Below are 18,607 nucleotides of genomic sequence, written 5' to 3'. Positions count from 1 at the left end.
GATCAATCAAGTTTCCAAAAATCAGTTTCTTTTTTTCCTTTGGAAATGGTAAGAGACTCAAATTTTTATTTATCAGATTACCAGCTCAGTGATCAATCTTTTTGAACTGGGATGTACATTGTAAATTTTTGGAATGCTAAAAATTGTTGGCATCTACAGAAAAGTCTCAAATGACATTTTTTTGTTGTGATCTAAACATTGTATTTTTACAAATCAATTAAGGGATTAAAATATTGAAACTGAGACTGCAGGTGGTAAACTGACATGTTGGCTATGAATATAATGTTGGTTGAGTTTTAAAAAATTACAAACATTTATTAACCAATAAATATTTTTTAATGTAACTCAAAAATTTAAAAACTATATGTGGTGGAAAAAAAGTGTTTGTTTTATTTTAAGTATGTTCTCTAAACAACGATTTATACAGGACTTAAAATAATTGCAAAGTCAGTTATTTTCAGCTTTCCTCAGAATTAGGTACTTCACGTGATACTGTGTTATGATAACAACTAATTGATACTTGATATATGGGAATTTAACTAATTATTAATTACTGGATAATGTTAACATAGATGGCATTACTTGCTTCTTTAGTTCAAACAATAATTTAGCATATTTTATTGCTTTTCTGAAAATGGAGAACAATGGTAGGTAAATAATTTTATCTTTAGCTTTTGTGCTTTTCTATTTTGTATTTTAAGGCATGTGGCACAATATTATACAGTCCTACTACTCTACCAATACCAATTAACGTTTTGCTATTACTAATAAATTTTATTCGTTGCTATCAACTTACTATAGTGGCTTTAATAATAAGTAACATACAATTATTTTTTGTTTGTTTTTTGTGAAGGGTAAAAGAAAAACAAATACGTCAACAGAAGATGAGATACCAGAGAAGGTTGCCTGCAGGTAATCTGTTTGCTTGTCGAATCGTTATTATTGAAGAATCTTTTAAAAGTGCCAGTGCTGTGGTTTTTGATACGACCACAAAGGTGCCATCATGGTGAAAAAGGCTGTAAAAAATTTGTCTTGTAAAATAATTTTAAAAACAAGAATAGGTCAAGGGAACTATAAAGTCGACATATAATTTGTCAAGAATTTAAGGATACTGTAAGGGAAAGTAAGCATGATTTTTTAAATCACGACATCTTCACATGAATATATTATATTTAAAAGTATGAATATTTTGAAAGATCTTATCATTTTCTATAGGTTGATATAAGAAATGAAAAATACAAGGATTTATAAAGAGATAAATAAACATTAATTAATCAAAAGGAAAATTAACCGTTACATTGCATTTCTGTGTGTTCACAAAATTCCTTCTTTCGTCGACAGGAGTAAATTTAACTTTCTCATAAAAAAATTAATGGCAACTCCTTTTGATAAAATATAACTCTAAAGTTCTAAACAAAGGAAAACAAACTCTAATATAAATACAAATTTTATTTCTTTGTCCCTATTCTTTGACAGTGTTAAGAATTAGCATCCAAAAATAGGTACAAACACATTAATGCATTGTTACTGTTATGAATAGGTTGCGTATTAGAAAGCTCTCTTACACTCCTAAGTCCTAAAAGTTATAAAAACTTGGTATGTTATTTCAGTTGTTCCTACACAACACTAGGATTCTGAGTTTCAACCGCTTCCCAGTAAAAGAGGAAACACCCATATATTTTGTAAGCTTTGTTTTGAACTTTAGACTTAAGAATAACTGTCGTACTGCCAAAACGTCTATATAAATTTTTAGAGATATTTGTCAGAAAAAATGCTTGTGTTTAGGACAACCTATTTCACAACGATTGCTGACATTTTATTATTATCTATCTTTCCAGTGATGTTGAAAGACTTCAGGAGGATGAAGACGAAGATCTACCAAATCCATTTACATCTGTTAAAAAGCAACCCAGTATGTGTATATTCTCATGAATTATTACGTTTTCTAACAATTTTTAATTCATGTTTTGTTTAACTTAGGTGATTTTAAGGAAGGCGACTTGGTCTTTGCCAAGTTCGAAAAATATCCGTTCTGGCCAGCTGTTGTAAGTTATACTTTTCATATAGCACCCATTTTAACGTTATTTTTAAAATCGACAATCTTAACTACAAATACAGACTGAATTAATCAAACATTTTGTGCACAATTGCAGACATTAAAAATCCTATTTCCTACTAAGTAGTGTATATAATTTTTGTCGTAAAATAATGAAGTTGAATGCCTATTTCGAGTCGTTTATTCTCGAGATTGAATGTAGCTACAAGCATTTAAATTTTATTAACGAACAAAATTCTTGCTATGAAAAGCAGTTGCAGGCTGAATGATATCAGGTTTTCAGCTTCTCATGCATGGTTCAATATGGAATAAAACCGAATGTAAAAATACATAAAAAGCATTTAAATACTAGTAATCGCACTCAAAAACTGTAAAAGTGTTTAAAACATTGAATGTAATCCGAAATCTTAAAAATAAACCTCGCACAAGAGTGTTTTGGCATGTCAGATTTAATGAGCATAATTTTTAATCTTTCTTTTTATGGAGAAGTAGGTTTTCTGTTGGTTTTAAAAGGAAATATTTTTTATATAGGAAAAATAAACAAGTTTTGGGACAATAAATACGTATCTTATTTATTCACAGTCCCTTGTTCCTGATGTTATTAAATCCAGGTTGTGATAATTTTTTCCCTACAATATGCCGGAGTACTTAGTTAGCTAGTAAATTTAAAAAACAGCGCAGTACGTTGATAAGAATGAACTTTACATTTTTATCGTAGTGACCACTGTACTGAAAATTCACCAAAAAAATAGAATTTTTTTGCTGGGAATCTTGGAAATGTCCTTAGCCAAGACATTTATTTTCTTACAAACCTTATAAAAAAGACTTTTCAGTGGTTTAAACACTGTTTAAAGTCCAGGAAGTTGACATGGTTATCCGTTTTTTTCTTGGAATTTGAACTGAAGAAAAAGAAAAAAATGTCCTGAGAAATCTCGAAATTTTGTTTTTTTAGTTTTACAAATATATGAAGAGAAGAAAAAGAAAGCCACCATACGCATTAGTTCATTTCTTTGAAAGTGCAACTGAAGACAACACCAATAAAAAAGTGTATGTTTATTACGTCATGTTCTATTAATATATTTATTCAATCAATATGCAATTCATATTATCTCAACCCCAAGTACTAGATGTGGCTATCCAGTTTAATGGATAAATTCTATTACTCTTTTTGCTATGTTGTATAGTTATGATGCTTCCTCAGTTTTCATAACTATCTATCTAGACACCTGTCTATCAAAAATTTAGTTCTCATACCTCTCAAAGCCTTATATATTGGCCATTACTCGAAACTATCTATCCCTAAGTTTATATAAAATAAGAACTTCCGTTAGGGTTATGCTGGAACTTAAAACTGACAACATAACTTTATTTTATCAAGAGAAATCGTTTTGAAATTTTTTGACACGTGATTGAACCGGTTTACCGATTTACCCTAAAATAAAAAAATCATTTTTCAATAAGACATGGAGACAGCCAGGAGTTTTGAAGAAGGGTAAGGGCGGTGACATTCGTCTAAAACGCTATCGCCAATAAATTTAGGGGTCCAAAAAAATCACGATAAGTTAACCAATTTGGGAATTTTTATTCTGGAAGTCATAAAGGATGATTTTTCAAAAAAAACTGAAAACATTTTCACGTCACCGTGTAATGTCTTGCCGTGTGAGAAATTATGTACACATAATTAACGTGTTTTTTTGCTTTCTCCATATTATTTGATTATGCCTTTTGGAGATGTTTACCGTGTAACCTGTAACCTTATTTTCCCGTTTCATTTAAGTTGATGTGTTTTTGTATGACCACGTCTATTAGCAGATCCAGTCTAGATATATTGCATTCGTCTGTTTAAAGAGGAGTGTATTGGTATAGTATTTTTTCCGTTGTGCAACAAAAAAATGTAATATTTCGTGTATTGGTGTATTAAAAGATCCATAATGGCGGGTTTAGGCGATAAGAAGTATATTTACATTTTTGCGATGTACAGTTATGAGCGCGTTGTTTAAAGCGTTCTTCTAACAAAATATTTGTATTGTTGATCTGTCCAAGTGAAAATAGTTTTAATAAAACCAGGACTCTCTCTTTCATGTTAAATTGGATTTTAAATGTTCTCCAACTTCTAAAAACAGTGCTTTAAAACTTTCGCGCGTATCAGCAATAGTGTGAAAATTTTAGAACGAGGATATTTCAAAAAATCTTATAAGCATTTAGAAAAAAGATTTTGAAAATTCAAAGAAAAACTTATTTGTCTTGCATAGATTCTACTCGGAACGAGTGTTAAAACCGCAAGGGTGTTCTTGTTTTTTATCTGAAAAGCATGAGAACCCATATACTAGTTTTTATATTATTTTAAAGTTCCAGTTTGTTAGAGTTTCTCAATTTTTTCACTCCTAAGAACCCAACAATAAAAAAAGTTGTTAAATTTTAAACATTTTTTATTTTCACATATTTTTACATTACAAACTTTGCATTTGAAGATTAGTACATAAATGATCAATTTTATTTCTTTTAGATATAAAATTTCTCTTTCAAAGTTAAAATCATACACATGCGAGGAACGGGATGAGTTCATTGTAAGTTCGTTTTTATATATACAGGATGGTCACTACTTTTGGGAACTCCTAATAAAAAAACCTTACAACTGTGCAAATATGAGTGGACGTGGAACGGTGCAAATATGGTGGGGGCTTGGAAGACTCCTGGATATGAATTATTCTAAATCTATTCTCTTCTTTTCAGTCTTTTCGAACTAGCTAACTGCTGAAGACTGTCGATAGATGAGTGGCAATATTTTCAATATTTAAATTTTTGTTGAACAATATCAAAAATTTGTTAAATTTTTTATAGAAGGCTGGTGAATCCGAATCTGATTTTAACTATGGAATGGAGAAATGTGGTGATTATTTAACGAAGCGCGGTATTTATGTTCGTTGCGTTTGTTTGATCGTTCGTTCGCTTTTTTTCCTCCTCAATGGAATGAATTTTGTTATGGTAAGGCGTGTAACTTTCAAAAATCTTCTTCATTTATTTAGCATTGGGAAAAATTACAGATTTCTTTTACGCCGTTGACGAAGAAGAGGATGATAAAGATGAGGATGAAGAGGGTGATAATCAGGAGCAGAAGAGTGAAAATGACTTGGACGAAGCTAAAAATAATGAATCCGAAGATGTTTCACAAGGTATTCACGTCGAAGCTTTATTATCTGGACTAAAATGTCATAAGCTACCTTTAAATTTTGTCCTTGGGACGTGTCAATACAGTAGAATTATACCAGAAAATGTTGTTCGAGGGGGAGTTGTTGTTCTGTGCATTCATCATTAACTTATATCATGGCCTGCCTCTGTTTTCCATTAACTGATGTTGGTGTATAAAACGTGATCCATTTTATTGTGGTGAAGCTATTACTTCCAATCTTTTAAAGTAACACTTACATTCTTTTTTTCACTCTACTAGTCAAGGATGTTTTGAGTTTGCGTCTAAAAGCCAGGAAAGGCCAAAATTAGTTTTAGAAAAAAATATGCAAATTCTGTATAACAAGGCATTTGAGCTTACTTGCTTAAACAGAAATATTTGTATTTAGAGATTAAATCGACACAAATGAGTCCAATAAAAGCTATCATGTCGTATGATTCGAACCACAGATCGAGAAGAAACGCAAGGTAATACTAATTGACGAAACATAGCTAGAATATACATACTACTCAAAAAGTGTGCGGAATTATGCAGATCATTATCATAAGCAATTGAGCTGTTTCTATCTAAGTAACACACACACCGTACTTGTCAATATACACTAGTCGGCCTAATTTTTTTCTTTTCTACTTCTTTTACTGCTAAAATACTTATCATAAAAGAGAAAAGAGTCCGGCACGCCCTTCATAATTTATTTTAGCTGTTAGAAAAAACGATGCTTAAATTTCGCGCATAATCACGTAATTACACATAATTATGCAAATTTTTGATATATTTTTAAAAATGGTAGTATTTAAAACAAAGTCGAACAGCCAGCGTGGTACCAAACTAAAGTAAAGAGAACTTAGCTGAGTGTGCTCGCTAGTTAACTAATGTTTTCTACCACAAATGACATTGTGTAAAAATTTCTAAACCGAAAGTAGAGAAATGTATGAAGAAAGTAGCGAATTTTTAGCATTATTTACTTGGTCTCCACCACTGCCGAACTCATAGTTAGTACTTGCTAAGTTGATGCTGTTTTCCACTCAAACGACTACCTTAATGGCGTTATTTTCCACCCTTTGTCGTAATAAGGGTCGGTTTTTTAAAAGAAATTTGCTCTGACCGGCGTTATCTTCAAATTTTTTACGCGTTTTTTTTTTTTACTACCCTAATGCTTTTTCATGAGCATGTTTATGATATGAATGAGAAAAATTATGCTTTATCCGCTTTCAATTTCCTTTACCGGGTTTTCGCATAAGTTTGTAAGTGCTTCAGCTTCTTTGGCTGCTATAGAAATAAGAGCCTTTTGGAATCTGGACTTAACTCTCGAACCAACTGCATATAGTACAATGGATTGGTTTCACCGGGGTTAGCTGGACATTATAGTGCTTAACATTAGGGTAGTACATTATAGATACTCTTTTCCATTTTACTGAAAACTTCTTATGGTATTTTTTAAAATGAAACATTTTACGCTTTTGTTGATTAAGTTGAAATAATTTTGTATGGTCATTAGGTACATGTTGGACAAGACAATCATTCTTTTCTAAAGCCTCATTGATTTCAGGTTTTTTTTACCTCTAAACACATTAAAAATAAGCAAGGCTTCCGAATAAAAGGACATATGTTGTTTAGAATTTCCCTGGTAGTTCACAGAATGACTTATATCGACACCTTTGAGAAAATTAACTTTCAGATGATAACTGTTAGTTTCCCCTGTATATATTAAGTGGATCAGCAAAAACTCTCCAGAGAGTTTAATAGCAGATGTTCTATTAATTTGACGTTTATTATTTAAATTCCCAATTGGTACAGTTTCCGCGTTTTTCTCTGGGAAAGTGGTTTTTGCAAGACATGCGACTAAAGAGGCGTTTAATCGAAGTTGATGACAGGATCTTTGTGTTGGAAGGCTTTTTCTGCTATCTTTTTCTTCCCTGTGAAAGCCAAGTCGTCATACAGAGCAGAATTCGTTGATTTTTTCGCAGTTGTACCCCGCCGTTTAACCCAATTTATTATTTTGGGAATGTCTCTTGCATTTAATTGTAATAGTTAACTTTCCACCATTTCTGACCATTTTTCTGAACAGGTTGAAGAAAGCACACCATTTCCAATTGATATCACAACTTTCATAGAAGTTGTACAACCAGCTACTCGTAGATGTGTCAGAACTTGTTTGATTTTCGTCATCAGTTCTTCTGATACTAAAAATAGCTTACTCTTATGGTGACATAGCTTATGGTGACATAGCAGGTAAGAAGACATAGCAGTTGTTGCTAAGTTTTCGTTACAAAACTTTTCGTATTTAATTTCCAATCCCTCACTCTCGTACAGAAGCTTTGGAACAGAATATATGTAAATCGAACAGTTTTTGTGGCAACAGACACAAACGCAATTTCTCTTCAATTGAATCCGTATTGCTGTGCGGTAACAATAACACTTTTCGACAGAATTTGGTGCAGTGACAGTTGGTCATATTTCACGCGAGATTTCTCGATTTGTTCACTTTTTTTGCACGAGGGAGGCGCAGTGTCTCTCCCATTTCCGAAGGCGGATCAGAGATCAAGCTACTGTTACATTTTAATTATCCATGTAAGCGTATCTCAAAGAGGACGGAAGAATTTGTTATAATACCGAAACACAAGATGATGCAGTTGATAAAGACCTTTAAGATAACGTCGAACAAAAAAAATATTATAATTGATGTAGATGAATTGTTGTGGTGTTAAATGCGGCTCTTAATAGCGGGAACGCAAAATTCCGCCTTGACGAAATACGGGCCCACGTTAAAGGGGCTTGTGTTAAATCAGGGCTAGCGTAATAAGGGCCAACAAGGTATTTCCACTAATATAATGTCCAGAGTTCTCACTGAGTATGTTTTTTGTTTTTGTTTGTTCATGTTCTTATTATTTTATTTTGATTCAGTTTACAAAACAAACACAAAAATTATCTGAATATTTTATTTTATATTTGTTTAGTTCTTGTAATAAACAACTGTTGGAGTGGGTGAAACAGTCCAGCAAGGTATGATTTCAACAATAGAAATAAAAGATTGCTAATTTTGATCTTAGAGGCTTACACGAAAATATGTTATGCAGATGGAGAAAGTTTGTAAATGAGTCAAATGTAGATCATTTTAATATGACCATCTTTTTTTTTTGCGAAAGCTCATTTGAACTAATTTTTATTGAGTATAGTACGACCTAAAAATTTAGTATGGAACAAGCTAGACGGATACATCCTTTTTAACGTTATTCTTGTAAAAATAGGCTCCGTGTGTAACATAAGGCCGACAGTTTATGTGCGACCTAAAATGGACATGATGTTGCCAGCTGTAAAACTAATTATTTTTCAGCCATTTCTTTTCGCTGTTACACGTGGTGAGCAAACTTCTAACAGACATTCAACATTTATTAAAGGAACACAAAAAGAAAAAGATCGGTTAAAATGGTCATCCGGGTTCGGACCACTTGATGAAGACCAGGTGAGAAGTTTTTTGCTTATTATAAATTGGATGTGTTTCAAATTACGTTGGATGATCAGATGATGTGATGATTAGTATGTGTCATTGTCTTCATCCTCATCACTATCGACGTCATTTTTTTTATTGTACCTTTGAATAATTTTTGCAAATTTCATCAATATTGCGAAGATTTGGGTGGGCGAAATGACTTATTCGCGAAACTTTTGGAAAATTAAAAAAAGGGGATGTTTTTGTTTTTTCTTTTGTAGTTTTTAACAGTAAATTTTCTGTCCAATTTAAAGCTTCCTTGTCTTAATAAGTTGGTCTGAAATAAATTAAAATTGCAAATTAAATAAAAACAAGAAACCTTGACGGTTTAAAACACTCGTCGTTTCTGTATATGTGCATGTTCATGAGTATTCTATTACTTATATTTTGCGAAATAGCGACAAAATCGCTAAATGGACATATAGCTTTACGGCCGTAGTTCAGCGGGGGCGGGTTCAACTACCAAGTGAAAAGTTTTGTTCATCGGACGGACGATCATATATATTGCGCAATATCCTCAGATTGCTCAGAGCGCGCGTTCAAATACCCATGAACCGGCTTCGCAGCTGTGCGGTTCGTTAAGCACGGTCTCACGTCTCCGTAACACGTGACTATCCACACATAACTGTCTCACACTACGTTTCCCCGAGGCGACTATCCATACATCACCGCTGTCTTCGCGCTACACTTTCCTAAGGCTGAGAACGTTTCAATGCGTTGTTTTCACGACACATCGTGATCGAGATTTTCGAAAGAAAAATGATTTGAGAAATTTCAAAACAAAATGCGCATACCCGAAACTTTCTCACACCAATGTGTCATGGATTAGGAAATAGAAATAATTAAGCGAGTAACTTATTGCATCAACCAATCACAAGACTTGAAAACTTATCCGCGTAGAGAGATTTACCCATGGTTTCACAAATCGATTATAAATTTCATGATTAGTACGCAAATAATTTTGAGTCATAAATATTGTTTCGAATAATGCATTAATACATAAAAAATTAATACAAACATTGTTCCGCTGACGTTTTCACGAAGTAGCAACCTGCTCCACAAGATTGTTCTATAACATTCTGCAAGTCAATCGTATATGTCCCAGCATAGAACATAATGCGTTTTCTTTCCATTATAAGATTAGGCAAGTCTGCATGTGAATCGTATATGTCCCAGCATGGAACGTAATGCGTTCTTTTTCATTATAAGATTAGGCATGTCGCCATGTGCATCGTATATGCCCCAGCATAGAACGTAATGCGATTTCTAGATTACCTGATGGATTAATGCTCACGTGATGGTTCAGACGAATATAAAGGCTGCATACGATCTGTGTAGTCTTCAGTTGCACTCGCGTGACTGTTGTAGCAAATGACAAGCATTAGAGAAAAGCTATGAATGAGAACAAACAATTTTCAAAACAAGAAAAAGTATCGTTTCAGCAGTTTATAGGTTTAAATAACAACAAAATACTTTTGAGGTTCATTATTGCAAAACAATGAAAAAAAAATGAAGCTTATCTTAGTGTAAATATGAACTAAATATTTTCTAGCCAAGATAGGGTCATTCGTCGGAAACTTTATTACGAAATAATTGATATGGCTTACCCAGAACTTGCAATTTTCCTTGACAGCATGTTGTAAAATGTCTGCAGATGACTGTTAACTTTTCTGTAAATAACAATGACATTAAGAACATCAGATGAAAAGGACAGTTTGCGAAGTGAAACAGAACTGACCCCAGGATTATCATGAACATTATGAACCAATATATGCTTTCGAAAACACAATGAACTGTTTCTGAATTCATTTGTCCATGAGCTAAGAAGTAATGTTCATCACCCAAAAGAGCTGACGTAATACTCAGGAAACTTATAGCAATTTGAAAACGATCAATATTGATGTTGGTAACTCATAACATGCCAAGGGTCTGTTGAAATTTGACTGCTTAAAATTAGCATCACCATGTTCTAAGATGTTATCTAAATCAAATGACTAAATCAAATGATATTAAAAAAGAAATTCTTTTGAGTTGGGACCAACATATAGCTAGAAGAGCATTGCACATACACTGAATACCAGCAGTTTCACCAAACTTTTTGTCGCCTTGATTAAATGACCCATTAACTGATTTAATATGGTAAGCCGGACCTGGATTAGATTCAATATCCCCGCACAATAATAATAGAAGTTTGTGCAAGAAAGAAGATATCGTAAAAACATGGCAGAAAAACATAATTAGCTAGTTACATGAAATAAAATAATACACTAAGTCAATGGAATGATGAATAATATTCAGCACGACGTACCTTGGTACCTAAAGCAGCTTCCCCAGGTATTGAAAGTCTTCTCGATCTAGCAGTTTTAAATTTCAGTGAGTGAAGGCAGACTTTGCAGAACAACAACACACTAGGCACACTTTGTACAACAACAGTAGGTCAGTAAGTCTAGCAAGATAGCAGATTGCATGAAAGCAAGATAAATATTCCAGCGATACTTCATTTATATTCCGCTACTAATTTTTAGAAAAATTTCGTAGAAATGTGAAAACACAGCTAAGAGTGCTTCGATTCTCAGCGGGCAGTGCGCATGCTTCGACTTCAGCGGTAGCGATGCATAAACGACTGGTCTGTGGTCTGCAAACTACGGGTTAAGACACGCACAACATGATAAGAAGCGGGAAATAGGGTCGCGGAAAAAAAAAAGAATTATGGCGCGGGGGAGCGGGTAAGTTACGATATTCGGTCAGATCGCATGTCACTTTTGGTCGCACAAGCCGAAACCAATACACTCCTCTCCTCCGGGACGAGTGTAAAAACTAAAATTTCGGGAATTGTGTTTTTGGAGCTTGCAAAAAAAAATCAACTCAGGCATTTTTCAAGTCGATTTAGGTATTTTGTCAAGGACGATTTAGACGATTCAAAATAAATTATTTTTGCTATGAGCTTAACGCAAAAAAATTGGCTAATGTTGCTACCATGCTCGGCATATTCACTTTACGTAATTGGTGTAAAATTTAGCAAGCTTAATGTCAAACTAGCTGAATAAATGCTCACATTTTAGTTGTGACGCGACGTCGAAGTCGAAAGCAGTACCTAACAAATAGTCTTTACTTATCTCGTCAGTATTAAAAAAAGATATTTTTCATCTTCCACTCGATTGTGAAAGCAATTCCTCAGTAAAATTACCTCTTTGTTTTTAGTCTGACGACCTTCTACGCATGCTGGTCACGTGGTATCAGAAAGAATTTCCAGAAAGTAGCTTTAATCCGATCACGTACGTCTCCGAAGTTTGGTTACCCGAGGTACCCATTTCAAGTTAATTGTCTGTTTGCCTGCTAAGAAATTGTCAACGCATTTGATACACATGCAATACGCACTCGTTGCGCACCCGATACATATCAGATACGAACTCGTTGCGTACTCGATACATATCAGATACGAACTCGTTGCGCACTCCATACATATCAGATACGAACTCGTTGCGCATTCGATACATATCAGATACGAGCTTGTTGCGTACTTGATGCACATTCAATACGCACTCGTTGCTCATTCGATAAACGTTCGCTACGTACTTAATGCACATTCGATAAACATTCGCTACGTACTTAATGCACATTTAAAAAGCACTCGTTGCGCATTTGGTACACATCAGATGTGCACTCGATACACATTCAATACACGCTTGTTGCGCATTCGATATACACTCGATTTAAATTCGCTACACTCAGTACATATTTTATATGCACGCAATGCACATTCGATACGGACGCTTATTGGCCTGTATTTTACGTTAACCATCCTTTCCACATTAGTCGTAGATACGTACTGTTCAAGTTACTTGTTACCAGTTTTTTTATGCCAAACTATTTTAAATAATCGATAAACATTTAGTTAATTGTATTTTCATATTTTAATTTCTTTGGTCGAGGAATGCGAAATAAAAACGGGAAGTGTCAAGTGTTTAGTAAATGATTCTAAAATGCACAGAAAAGTCTCAAGGCTGTTGGCGCGTAAAAGAGAACAGAGATCGGCCAGTGTCATTTAAGATTCTTTTCAGGAGCAAGCTGTGAGTCAGCCATTATAGCATCATCGTTGCCGAAAAAGGTTACTAAGGTTACAATGTAACAGTTTGATTTTCATCTCTTTAAACGCGTCTTCTATATCTGACTAACAAAATGTGCAGAATAATGTGGTTTTCATGAACGGTTACAAAGATGACATCATAAACCCCTTCCGTTCCGAAACGGATGGATTGCCCCAGCTTCAGGAAATTATATAAGAGTAGCTTTTTTACAGGCAGCTTCGAATGTGTAAATTTTCCGTAGCCATAAACATACCCTTACTAGTTGCACGGATTCACCCGTTTTATACCGCCTTACGTGCGTCTCCTTACTTGCGGTACCATTTTGTGTAAGAGGCAGAGCTATACTGGTAATAAAATTTAGTTTCTTTTAGGCTATCATTCGTGGAATAGCGAAAACACAGCAGATTTCGTTAAGTGAAGCAGAACTCAAATATCTGAAATGAAAGAAGGTTTTTATCTCTAAAAAAACTGTAAATAAAACTTTGTTAGTAGGTAGATATAGTTATAAATTTTTTTAGGATTTCAAGTAGAAATAGAATTTTAAAAATAAAGATTGTATATTTAAAAAAATATCTTCTCTGCGTATCCACCCTTTTTTGTGCTAATTTTCGCGCATCAAGTAAATGTTGTGTGTGTAAAATTTAGAAAAACTACATGAACTTTGTATTTTTGTAAAACGTGTCTTCTCTCTGCAAGATTATATACAGTCTACAAATATAAAAAACCCGTCTAAAATATATTAAAAGTTGGAGCACATGGTAAAACAATAGAAGAATAATTACAAAATAAACAAACAAATGAAATATAACACATTATTTACAGTAAAAAATACACGAAAATTTTGCGTAAATGGTTTTCGTCTCAATCAGAAAATCTCGAAAGAAAATGTTTTGTCCGCTTAGAGATTTGATCTGAAAATTTTTCAAAGGTAATATGAATCTGTTTTGTGTTCTGCAGGCCCTCCTGTTCTCGCCATGAAGAGCAATTTTAGGTAAACCCTAAACGCCTGATCCTGGCGAACTTATACAACCATCGCACAATGTACACGCTGTTATTCTTCGTTGCGTTCTACGTTTGAAATAGTATAAAAATTATCGAGTAAAAATATTTCCTAGAAATTATAAGCTGTAGCTACATTCCAAGATGTAGATTTCATAGTATCGTATCATATATTTTCCTTCAAGGTGTGATATAAATTTCTGTTCTTATTATTTCAGCAATAAAAAAAATGACCGCAAATTATTACGCGCAAATCGGGTATGCACGAATATTTCTTCTATTTAAAATTTACTTTTCTAAAAATTTTAGATTTTTATGTTGCGATCATGATAACAACGCAATAAACTTTCGCGAAAAGGTCTAAAAATTCGCGAAAATTTTTGGCTTGCGAAATTAAATAAGAACATCAGCACTGATTTTAAGATGAACAAGACGTATGATATACGTAAACAACCTCGCCAATAAAGCTTACAAAAAGCTGTCTGTCAGATTGGAATGTGTTACGAAGTTAGACACGACATATTTTGCTATTCAGATAGGCAATAATAGTTGTTACGCACTATGCAGTTATTTTTCAAAATTGATTTGTAAGATCTTCTTTAGTGGTCTGCAAATTTTTGCAGACTACTTTCCAGGCATATTTGGGAGACCCTAATTCTGCCTACATTCAACTTTGGTGGAAACACCTTTACTTTATCGGTTAGTTAAATGATGCTTTTAAACACTTATATAACAGCAACAAAAAAAGTAAAAATAATTACCAAGGTGAGATTCGAACACACGACAACTCCCGTTTCGGTGCTCAGAGAGGCAAAAATTTCCATTCTTGTGGGACACATTTGTGTTTTAATACAAGCTCACGAGCTTGTAAAAAATTTCCATTCTTGTGGGACACATTTGTGTTTTAATACAAGCTCACGAGCTTGTAATAACAATTACTGTTTCGTGGCGACATCAGCGTGGTATTTCTGTGCTAAATTTTGAACTTTACATTTCTTTTTTTGGCACAAATGTTTTTCACCAGTTAGCACTTCGAGTTATCGCGCGTATCTTTTATAAAAATATGTATACCATCCAATCCATTTCACGTTTTCTTTTGTTGGTCTTCTTCTTGCCGACCTGAATATGTACCGTTAAGTACAAATTGTTTCGAAGTATCCCAGGAAGGGTTTAAAAGACATAATTTTGGCTCGTATTGCCATATATAAGTAAATATTTGCCAGTTAAACGGGTGTGAAATATAAACAACATATGCATTGTCTTTTAAGGTGTTCTCACTCAACTGCGCACCTCTATGTTTCCAAAGTAAGTTCATTTCTTCTGGATAAGCTCCATGAACCGCTATATAATTTTCACAAATGTTGACCTTATATTTTAAGCTGGGTAAGTCACGCACCGGGGGGTGATGGTGTACCCGTGCATCGTGTCGAAACAAGTCATTCATATCAATCTCTTTTGACCATGCAGCTATCATTTGATCTGCCCATGGATGACATAACATTTTGTTAGGGTCTTGTGATAAAAATAATTCTATAACATCCCTTGAAAATAAAATTATGCTTTCTTCTGGACGTGTTATGCCTGGGACATCATGTACCCATCCCCAGTGGAAATATTTTTCCATTGGGACTGGAATTTCATGAAGAAATTTTTTCATGCATATGAAGTAATCGTCATCCATTCTCAGAAAATAATCGAATTCATAATTCGTTACTGCATAGACCATATGATATAAAAACCTTTTACCAAATTCTATACCACCAGATAAGGTTTGGAAATGCATATCATGGTATGTATCGGATTCATTTTTGACGATGTCATAAAATTCTTGATTTTCAGTAAGTTCATCTGTCATGAAGATACATTCTGGTTTCACCTAAAAACAGAAGATACACAAATGAAACAAGGAATACACTGCAGAATTGGGAATACACTGTAGAGTTGGAAATACACTGTAGAGTTGAGAATACGCTGTAGAGTTTGGAATACACTGTAGAGTTGGGAATACACTGTAGAGTTGGGAATACACTGTGGAGTTGGGAATAAACTGTAGGGTTGGGAATACATAAGACTAGTTGATAGCCATGTGTTATTTCGTGAATCTTTATAACAGAGTAGCGATCCAGCTACCTTTTAAAATGGAATACAACCCGGTCCTCTGATTACCCGTGGCACATATCTCGAGCGGTCGCTATTTCGTGCAATTTAAGAACAAAATATTAAAAAAGTAGAAAATGCTTCTTGTGTGACCAAAATTGTTATCCTTACCTCTCCTGTAGGTTTGCATTGCTGCCACCATGTGTTTCGTATAGTTGCTCTTCTGTCGTATCTTCTTGGTCCAGTTGATACAATAAGTAATAATGTTACCTTTTTCTTCTTTCCTTTCGGTTTGATATTAAAATTAGCTAAATATGGATTATTTTTAATATAAACAGATTCTCTTGTAGGTTTCTTAAAGTTGGTCTTGGTTTTACTTTGTTGAATGGTATTTGTGACGTAACCAGGTTTCTTTAAGTTGGTTTTGGTTTTACTTTGTTGAATGGTATTTGTAACATAACCAGGCTTCTTTAAGTTGGTTTCGGTTTTACTTTGTTGAATGGTATTTGTGACGTGTACAGTTTTATTTGTAGGTTCCTTCAAATTGATTGAATTGTCTTTGCTTTTACTTTGATGCACGGTTGCTTGGCAATTCATAAAAAACAATAATGGCTTATTCATCACTTGCAAATACTGACGCCATGATGATAGATAGTGAGAATACTGCAACAGTAAAACAATCTGCATTATAACTATGGCAACTGCAACTCTTCTGCGACATATCTTCTCTTTGAAAGGTGTTATGTTAAATCGCATTTTTAGTTTACTATGTATTATACAATCTAAAAAATTATTGTCTGATAATTAAGTTCCACAACACGCATCTTTAAACAATACCGAATATATGTTTACTTAACTTAGGGGCTGTTAATATGGGAAATATTTCCTTAGGAACCGGGTAAATGTTTCAGCATGATATCAAGTCGAGATCTCGGGCTGTTAACAAACTCTTAACAAAATTTAGTTGCGTTCATATAAGGAAAAACATTTACCCGCCCACCGAGTTTTCGGGTGCGCATGATCGAGATCTCGGTAAGCGAGTAATGCATTTTTCCATATGAACAGAAGTTTCCTCGGTAGGCTAGTTAAATTTATGTCGATAAGGCATAATTTTCAAAAATAAACAATAGATTCTTATCACAATAAACAATAGAAACTTATCACATGGTATTTTTTCACCCGAGGAAAAGTTCTCTCGCCCATGCCATATGAACAAAAAGTAAAAATTATATATCATGCTGAAATATTTCCGCTAACCGAGGAAATATTTCCCATATTAACAGCCCCTTAAAAACAAAGTCAAAAAGAAGAGTACACAATTAAATAAAAGTCGATATTTTGATTTATTTACTAAATTATTATAAAGACACGGTAAAATGACAAGTCTAAAAGTGTAGTTTATATACAGTGTAATTTTCTCGATGCTTTGATCCCGTTATTAAGAATTGGTCTCTTTTTATATAAGTCTCTTTAAATAAGTGTTTTCGAGGTGTCCATATCTCGTGTCTCGTCTTGTGCTAAATTAAATTCGACTTGTACCATATCGACGTCGTTTGAAAGGATGGAGTTGATGAACAAACGTTCACAATGGTCAATATGTTTTTCCACCTCAGAATTTTGGCTGGAAGAATATTCTTTTATACGCTCGTATAACTTTCGTTCTGTCTTTGTTTATGTACGAATGGTTACTCTTTTTTCTCACGTTGATTTTGAATCTTCAGAAGATATGCATATATTCCTTTGTAATCTTAACATATCGGCAGGAGAAGGATTTTACATAAGTAACTTTAGCTATAAAATCATACAGAAAATATGTACTATAAGAAACTTCTAAAGAATAGTAAATATCACACTTCCTGTTTCAGCACTTTCCACTGCAACACGCTTGTTGAGCAAAAAAATCAAAACCTCCAACGAAATTTAAACTCTTACCAAAAGAATAACAAAGATGATGGTAATCTCTTTGTTTTGTTATTAAACGCATCTAATATTTCAATGTTCATTCATACTAGAATCTAGTTGTTGCTGAGAAGAGGATCAACAGTTTGCGATTAACGTTTGATTTGTACATTACTTTAAAACATCGTCAAAATTAATCTGTGTTTACCCTTAATAGAATAAATTCACGAAAATGTGTTTTCACGAATTTTTGTCAATTTCGTTATTCGCAAAATCAAATTCTCTCGAAATTCAGTATTTCAAATCCTGGTTTAGGGCAAATTGGAGAACAGTAAGTCGTTGTGTTTGCGTTAATTCACCAATTTTTCACCCTGTCCACTCTTTGTTTGTCTTAATAACAAGAATAATATTTTCTTTAGCTGGCATAGTCCCATCTGTATAAATGTGGAGAGTCGTAAGTTGATGACATCCCACTCAAAAACCCTTACGTCAATGACAGAGATGACGAGTCCTCTGATAAATTTAAGGACATACACATTGATGTTGATAAAGGATGAATTACCTTGTTTCCATGAATAGCCGTAAACATGTGCTACAGGTTTTTTCTTTTATAAAAATACCAGGCTAGAATTTCAGGCTAAAAACAATAAGTTTATTGTTTAGAACAACAGTGAAACAAGAATAATAGTGGGGGTCAACTTGCCATCCCGTGTGCATAGACTTGCTAGAAGCAAACTTTCGATTGAAATGGATTCATTAGGTGGTAAATATGCAAAAAACCATGGTGGCAT

At 33.7% G+C, this 18,607-nt stretch overlaps 2 protein-coding genes and 1 long non-coding RNA gene across 4 annotated transcripts; 1 reads left to right on the top strand and 2 right to left on the bottom strand.

The window, feature by feature from the left end:
• The first annotated feature begins 473 nt into the window (after nucleotides 1-473).
• Nucleotides 474-13,391, top strand: LOC130631725 (PWWP domain-containing DNA repair factor 3B-like). 2 transcript variants are annotated; one of them, XM_057444420.1, is made up of 13 exons: nucleotides 482-647; nucleotides 854-912; nucleotides 1,839-1,912; nucleotides 1,981-2,045; nucleotides 3,009-3,103; nucleotides 4,563-4,623; nucleotides 4,898-4,967; nucleotides 5,083-5,229; nucleotides 5,632-5,710; nucleotides 8,201-8,246; nucleotides 8,578-8,706; nucleotides 11,935-12,036; nucleotides 13,193-13,391. In XM_057444420.1, exons 1-13 carry the CDS (start codon nucleotides 645-647, stop codon nucleotides 13,262-13,264), a joined length of 1,002 nt encoding a protein of 333 aa, XP_057300403.1. In that variant the 5' UTR covers nucleotides 482-644; the 3' UTR covers nucleotides 13,265-13,391. The 2 variants fall into 2 exon arrangements, with proteins under 2 accessions (XP_057300404.1, XP_057300403.1); XM_057444421.1 differs by lacking the exon at nucleotides 13,193-13,391 and having other exon boundaries at nucleotides 474-647; nucleotides 8,642-8,706.
• LOC130631851 (uncharacterized) lies at nucleotides 9,693-11,240 on the bottom strand. The gene is made up of 2 exons (XR_008982125.1): nucleotides 10,341-11,240; nucleotides 9,693-10,125 (listed from the first exon to the last, which is right to left on the bottom strand). It is a non-coding gene; the product is annotated as an uncharacterized LOC130631851 (long non-coding RNA).
• A 963-nt stretch (nucleotides 13,392-14,354) lies between the features above and the next one.
• LOC130631683 (uncharacterized) lies at nucleotides 14,355-16,916 on the bottom strand. Its single transcript, XM_057444417.1, has 2 exons — nucleotides 16,089-16,916; nucleotides 14,355-15,696 (listed from the first exon to the last, which is right to left on the bottom strand). The coding sequence occupies exons 1-2, from the start codon at nucleotides 16,671-16,673 to the stop codon at nucleotides 14,905-14,907; spliced, it is 1,377 nt and encodes a 458-aa protein (XP_057300400.1). The 5' UTR covers nucleotides 16,674-16,916; the 3' UTR covers nucleotides 14,355-14,904.
• Between the last annotated feature and the right edge of the window lie 1,691 nt (nucleotides 16,917-18,607).

This window comes from Hydractinia symbiolongicarpus, chromosome 1 (assembly GCF_029227915.1).
Source record: "Hydractinia symbiolongicarpus strain clone_291-10 chromosome 1, HSymV2.1, whole genome shotgun sequence".
Classification (NCBI taxonomy): Eukaryota; Metazoa; Cnidaria; class Hydrozoa; order Anthoathecata; family Hydractiniidae; genus Hydractinia; species Hydractinia symbiolongicarpus.
The sequence above is the reverse complement of the archived record's forward strand: the minus strand, read 5'-3'. Positions and strand labels throughout refer to the sequence as shown.